The sequence below is a fragment of the Poecilia latipinna genome, unplaced genomic scaffold (genome assembly GCF_001443285.1).
Source record: "Poecilia latipinna isolate Pla-1442-1.1 unplaced genomic scaffold, P_latipinna-1.0 Scaffold371, whole genome shotgun sequence".
NCBI lineage: Eukaryota > Metazoa > Chordata > Actinopteri > Cyprinodontiformes > Poeciliidae > Poecilia > Poecilia latipinna.
Window position 1 is genome coordinate 285,646 of NW_015112987.1, and position 7,122 is coordinate 292,767.

The window sequence follows — 7,122 nt, forward strand, 5'->3', positions numbered from 1 at the left end:
ATCGATTTCTCTACATTTCCTCTCCATTGGAGAGTTTGTGTGTGTGTGTGTGTGTGTGTGTGTGTGTGTGTGTGTGTGTGTACGAGCTGCGGTGAAATAAACTTGCTATTGCCGAAACAGCCCAGCCGTTCTCAGAACTTGCCAGAAGCCGCTCCCACAGGTGAAGGCTGACTTGTTTACCTGAGCGATGACGTCAGCACTGCCGACTGTGATTTTATCTCAGGTGATAAGCTAAACATTACCTTCATAACATCATCAATCTAAAAGGTAAATTCCTATTTACGTTTATTTAAATAGGACTTTAAATAAACTTAAATTGATATTTAAATTGGAATTTAAATAAACTTAAAATTTATTTAAGTTCTACTCTGTTCCGTTAATAGAACGGAGTAGAGTTGTTGTTCCCATAAGTGACCTGCAGAGGGCGCTGTAGAGCTGCTGCCCCCGGTGAATCAAGCTTGATTTTTCTTCCTCCAGCTGCGTCTCAACTTCAGTTCGGTTGGACTAAATATGAAATATATTTATTCATTTGTGAGGTTTGACAGTTTTTAGTAAAATATAGACAGAACTGAGAGCAGTAAAAAGGCCTTTAAAATTAAAAACAAGAAAAGGGTGGAAAAAAAGTCTTTATAAAGAAAATACCACAATGGACTTTATTTATCATTTTCTTGAAGCTCTTCATCCAGCAGGTTTTACTCTGTTTATTCACGTAGTTCTAGGTATGTGTGCAGATAAGCAGCTAAATAAAAATAAAAGGAAGAAAATTTGATTTATGCGCCTCTGGTTCCCTCTACTGTGGTTCTTGTTACTTTTATTGTCTTTTATTTTATTCTTGTGGTGCTGAACATGAAACTAACCAAACAGTATGTGAAAAATCTCTTATTTTGCCATCTTAAGAGACTCCATCATAGACAAGTAAAACAAAGCAAAGAAATGAGAATTTGAATATTTAAATGAAAACGATGAGACGAGCTGAACCACAGCAGAGGACACCCAGCTGGCAGGAAGCTGCTTCTGCTGCTCATTGGTCAAACATTTAACCTTTCTCTCTGCATCCAGCAGGTTTTCACTGCTACATGAAGCCACTGACTGGAGATGATCACTGTGGTCGTCTGCTTGGTGTTTCAGTTTTCACGTCAGGTTAACCGGAGCTTCTTTTACTTGATTAGATTTTGCTGTGTGTTGGTGTTCTCTACCTGTTTATTTCCCCTCTGCTTCCTGGAGGAAAGAAAACTGACCGAGCTATTCTGAAATGTTTTACTGAATCTTTCTCATTTGATTCCGTCTGAAACCAAAACCACAAGTTTACCTGGTGAGATCAGCAGCCGCCACACCCACCTGCCTTTGACCCGGAAAGCCACCGTCTTTATGTCCGGCTTGGTCTCAACGCAGGAAAACTCAATGTGGACCTGGTCTTGGCGAGTGATTCCTCCAGAGGAGAGGTTCTGGGTCATGATGGCGTTCTTGTAGACGGTTTGGCTGTTGTTGGTCTGCAAACAGAAACATTAACTCCGTAGCAAAAGGTGACCTGTGAAAGTCGCCTCCACATCAAGATCCGGAAGCAGAGCGGGATCCCACCGTGACCTCAGTCCCACAGAGGTCAATGCTGTTGAAGCTGAAGGTCACCATGTGGGTCTGCTGGTCCATCTGACCTCTGCAGGTCGGCTCTTTGAGCTGCAGGACAGAGTAGTCGATGCCTTTGTCCTCCAGGAGACACCCGACCAGAGAGAGAGAAGCAGAGCTCTGCCTGCAGACCGAGGGTCACCTGGAGGTCACAGAAGTTACACAGTAACGCCGAAAAACAGTTGAACAACTCAAAAACCACTCGGTATTCGTCCTTTTACTCTCTCTCAGCTCTACTCCACACGCACACCTATTGTTGCCATGGCAACCGACTGACAACAACTCCACTGCCTGAAAAGAGCGGAAATCACGTTCGAGTGACTCAGGAATCAATGACAAAAATTAAAAAAAAAAAAAAAAAAAAACCAAAAAAAAAATCCCCACACTGAAGAACAGAACATTCAGTCCATAGTTTTATGTTTTCATTTTCCCTCGAGGTGAGCGCCGGCTGACCGGAGTGACCGCAAACCGATGATCTACGAAACACCACCACGGGTAAACGGAGGTTGTTTTGCATCCTGTAAGTTTTTATTTCAGGTGAAATATCATAAATGAACATGAACTAAATCAAGTTGAAGCTGAGGAGACAACTCCAAGAGCTGAACTATGAACATGAATCAGTTCATTTTTACCCCAATGAACTGAACTTGGAACGACAGACTGGTACAACTGACAGGGTGTGAAAACATTTTCAATTTTAAATACAAGTTTCTTTTGATTGGGTTTAATGTTAATGTTTTGAAGAGGTCCAGCTAAAGTCCAGACTTGATTTTATCTGAAAAGATCAGAGCGATTATTGGAGGGTTTAATAAGTTACAGCATCTTTGTGCTGTATTTCTATTGTTTCATCATTTCTGATTATACAAACCCTTTCTTAAATAAAACTTTAAATCTGCCAGTAGTATTAATAACTTTTTAACTTTAGATTAATATTGTGATGAAAGCAGGAAGCAGTTTCAGTAAAACCGTCTTAAAATCAACACTTTGTTTAAAGAGGACATGTTTTATAAAAAAGAGGCACCAACTTTCTGATTAGGATTTTAATTCAATCAAGTTTGTGGAAAAACATCAGAAAAAGACAGATTTACAAGACAGCAGCAGCAGCAATCTGTAACAGACAGGTTACTGAAAACTAAAACACAAGTAAAAACATCTGAAGAAGCAGCAACTTTAAAAAAAAAAAAAAAAAAAAACAAAGTCCAGATTTTTACAAAAACAACACAGACTTATCTCTGCAGCACCGTTCTGTAGGTTTCTCAACATTCTGCCCGGGTTTAATGCCTTATGTTTCATTCACACACGTTTAAATAAAATAAAATCAAAGAACTACGTTTCCCATCAGCCCCTTCTCTGAGGGCAAGACGGGCCAAATGCACCAGAGGAGTTCAAGTATGAGATTAGGAACTTTACACAGGAAGTACAAATTAGCACAAGTAACTCAGTGTTTTAGTTAAAGTTAAAGACTCTAAAAGTTTAAATCAGTATTAATGCTGCTGACTGAAATTAAAGATTAAATTAAAAAGTGGGAGACGTGCCACATGTTGGAGGCCTTACAGTTTCCACTGGGACATAAAACACAGCAGGTGAACGTCCAGCTCAAGGTAACTAAACCAGCTGCTGTGTGACGGGATCAGAGCGGGTCCGGTCCGGTCCGGTCCGGGTCTCAGGAGGAATCAACTGAAGCTGAAAACAAGAAGCAGCAAAATGTATCTATTTTTATTAGCTTGATTTCTGTTTTACAATCAATAACTGATACATGATTATATAAAAATGCTCCAAATCTCTCATTCAAAAAGAAAAAAATTAAATATTTGACAAATTTCATCTGAATAAAACGTGATCATAAACAATTAGATTAATCATAAAAGTAGTAAATATAGTAAGGTTTATTGCATTCACTTCTATTAACAGCAGCTACACAATCTGAATAATCATTACCTGGATTAATCAATCAATATTAATCAATATGATTTACACCAATTATAAAACAAGCAACAAACATTAGATTTTATCAGTCAGTGACAGAAGGCCGACTTTGTAACTGTGTTTATGTGACACTGAAGGTTCAGCTCTGAGTCCATCACAGCACTGAGATTTCAAAGAACGTTTTTATTTATAAAAGAGTGATTATAAACAAAAGATCAGAAATGATCAATTAAAACACGAGGAAATAAAAAATGCTATGACTTAAAGAAACACAATCTGACCTAAAATATTCAGAAGGATCTCGTTTTCAACCAGTTTTGAAGTTCAGATTCTTCTAGTATTTATGATTTAAACATCATGAACATTTCGTTTCATTACCTTTTGCTTCCAGCTTCTCCTCCTCTCCTTCACTCGCCTCCTCCTTCTCCCTCACCAGCTGCGTCTCCTCCTTCTCCTGCAGCAACGAGCGCAGGAAGGCGGCGCTCACCACCTCCTCGCCGTCGCCCGCCAGGAAGGCGTTCTTGAAGCGGTTGTAGAGCATGGAGGCCTTGTCCATGATGGCCTGGTTGGCCCGGTAGCACCGCATCTAGACATCCACCGGACCACAGCAGTCAGAGGGACAAACACCAAAAAACAACCAAGAATGATGATAAAATGAGAAGGTCTTCATAACTAGGAGTTTTAATTCACAAACTAAAGTTGTCCAAAAAAAAAAAAAGTGTTTTTGCCAGTTTTTATTAATCTTTCAATACTAAGGAGATGTTGTTTCTAGAACTGGTAAACTTTTAGCTTTTGCTGTGATAAATGGGATCTGATCTAATCTTTTCCCAGCCGTTTGGTTTGGTCTTTTTTGAACCAAACAAATTAAATCCCAACTAAACCAAATCTGTCTAAACCATTAAAACCAGAGTTTCTGCCATTTTTGCAACATTAAGACCCTTTAAAGACAATATCTATACCAATCAAATAATATCGCTTTGCTTATTAGCACAATTGCCCAGTGGTGTAACCTAGTAAACCTCATAATATTTCTGTTGTTTTTCCGGCGGTCATGTGTCTCCATGGTTACCTTCCTGAGTGTGGCGATGAGCTCGCTGTGCCTCTGGACGTGTTCAGACGTCACATACAGCATGCTGAGCTGGTCCAGCGCCGACAGACACTTCCTGATGTCCTGGACACAGAAACACCACGCTGCTGTCACGTTGGTGGGAGTTTTACAACAGTCTCTGTTTTTATGCGACTTGTTTTTGTCTGGTAAAATTGTCTTACGGGTTTATCCGTCTTCAGAGAGATGCGGAGGTCTCCGTTGATCCGGTGCAGAGTCGAGTCCGTCAGCGTTGAACTGGAGTTCTTCTTCTGCTGTCCCTGATCCGTCCCAGTCGGACTCTCTCTTTCAGGGCCCTCCTTCTCCGCGTCTTTGGCAGCAGATTCAATCCGTAAACTTTCAGCTGCAGCCTGCGCTCGGTCGGCTCCACTCTTCTTCTCTTCCTTGTTCTTCTTCTGCTGTTTACTCTCCTCCAGTCGACGTGATCTTGTTCTCTCATTTTTCTTTTCCTGAGATTCACCATCACGTTTCTTCCTCTGTTCCCGCGTTAATCTCATCCCCTCTGTTTCCTTCGTGCCTTCCAGGTTCTTCTGCTCTTGTTTTCTTGCAGTCTTGTCTTCGGCATCGTTCTTCTTCTCTTCCTGTTTTCTTGTCATTTTGTCTTCAGCATCGTTCTTCTTCTCTTCCTGTTTTTTTGCCGTCTTGTCTTCAGCATCGTTCTTCTTCTCTTCCTGTTTTTTTGTAGTCTTGTCTTCAGCATCGTTCTTCTTCTGCTCTTCCTGTTTTGCTTTTTTCTCCTCTGTCTCTGACTTTTTAGCATCAGACTTCTCGGCTGCCTTCTCCGTTTTTTCTTCTTTTTCCATCTCTGAAGCCTTTTTCACCTCCTCCTTTCTTCCCCCATCCTCCTCTTTCTTCTTGTTCACCTCCTCCTCTCCAGCTCCTTTGGTCAGTCCTCCCATCATGGTTTTCACGTGGATCTTCGTTCCCTGATTGGCTTTAACGATCTTTCCGATTATCTTCCTCTCGTCTTTCTGTTGCTTCGTCTCGTCTTCCTCTTTGCTCTTGGTCTGCTCTTTCGTCTCGTCCTTTTCTACCTTCTGTCCATCTTTCTTCACCTCCACAGCCGACCCTCTAGTAGACATCTCTTCCTCCTTCCCACCAGTCTTGTCCTCTGTGGTTTTCCTCATTTCTCTCTCTGTCTTGTCTGCACTTTGCCTTGAATCCTTCTCCACTCGTTTTCTTGCCTTCTTCCTCTCAGCTGTGGACTTCCTGGTGGCCATCTTGTCTCTTCTGGTGCCTTCATTCGTCTTCTCTTCCTTCTGTCCGTCCGTCTTCATGTCTGAACTCGTCCTTTGGTTGGACGGTCTCTCTCCTTTCGTCTCAGTCGTTGACTTTCTGGTGGACATTTTCCCACCTCTGTCTGTCTTCTCTCCTTTCCGTCTCTCCTCTCCACCTTTGGTTGGCGTCTTCCTGTCGGCAGACTTTCCTCCGTCCCTGTTGGAAACACAAACCCAGCAGAGAGGAGTTAGGCTTTCACCGGACCGGTTCGGATGGACGAAGAGCGACTCGTCTTCCTTACTGGCAGCTCTTCGTCATCTCCTTCGTCTTCAGCAGGTCTCTCAGCGACTCGATCAAACTCTCCCTCCGCGCCGCCAGCTGCTCCTGCCTCTGGAGTTTCAAAGGTTTAGAAATTAGAAAGGTTTTATTTTTACAGAGGTGTCCAAAGCGTGGCCCGGGGGCCATTTGTGGCCCTTGGATTAACTTTGTGTGGCCCCTATCTGAAATTCATTAATGGCTCTTTAGTTAGCCGTTATTATTTTTATTATTATATTTTTATTTTGTAATAACTTGTGCCACAAACATCCAGCATCGTTTTTTCCCTCAGAAACAGACGGACACACGTCTGGCTAAACGCAGAGAAACTTGTAAAGGAAAATTCTTGCTTCTGTTGCTGGGAATAAACAAAAACCATTTTAGAGGCTTAAAAAAATTAAAAATTAAGTCCAGAAACTTAAATAACTGTAAACATTAAAGCCAATGTAAAATCCTACAGTTTTATTTATTGTTGTGCAGGTAATGGAGAAATATTTGTGTTTTTAACTGGAGGATAAACAGAAAACATTCTGAATATGTTCAGTTTGGTGATTTTTGTTACGTGTTGAGCTGAACGGCTCTGAATCAACCCGGTAAAGTCAATGGAAGGAAGACATTTATGTTTATGTTCACTTTAATTTCTCTGTTTTCCACCTCATCGTTCTTTGTTTCTGGAGTTTGTGTAAATTTTGGGTTTAATTTCATGATTTCTGCAGTTTTACCTCGTCTTCCTTCTCCTCTGCCGTCTCCTCCCCTCCATCCTTCCTCTTCTTCACCTCCTCCTCTTCCTCTCGTCTTGCAGACTGCAGTCCTCTCTTTTCTTCCTCCTCTCCCATGCCTTCATGTTTTCTTTTCTTCTTTTCTCTCTTCATCAGCCTTCCTCTTATTACCTCCCTCAGATTTTTCTTCTCTTCTCATCTTTATTCTCTTCATTT

The 7,122-nt window shown here is 41.4% G+C and overlaps 1 protein-coding gene across 1 annotated transcript in view; it reads right to left on the reverse strand.

The window, feature by feature from the left end:
* Positions 1-2,845: 2,845 nt before the first annotated feature.
* LOC106949941 (lens epithelium-derived growth factor) overlaps positions 2,846-7,122 on the reverse strand; it is a 12,445-nt gene continuing 8,168 nt past the window's right edge. The window contains 7 exon segments of the mRNA XM_074527696.1: positions 2,846-3,306; positions 3,928-4,135; positions 4,619-4,720; positions 4,819-5,601; positions 5,603-5,703; positions 5,754-6,088; positions 6,174-6,262. Of these exon segments, the coding sequence (XP_074383797.1) occupies positions 3,287-3,306; positions 3,928-4,135; positions 4,619-4,720; positions 4,819-5,601; positions 5,603-5,703; positions 5,754-6,088; positions 6,174-6,262 (1,638 nt within the window). The 3' untranslated portion in view covers positions 2,846-3,286.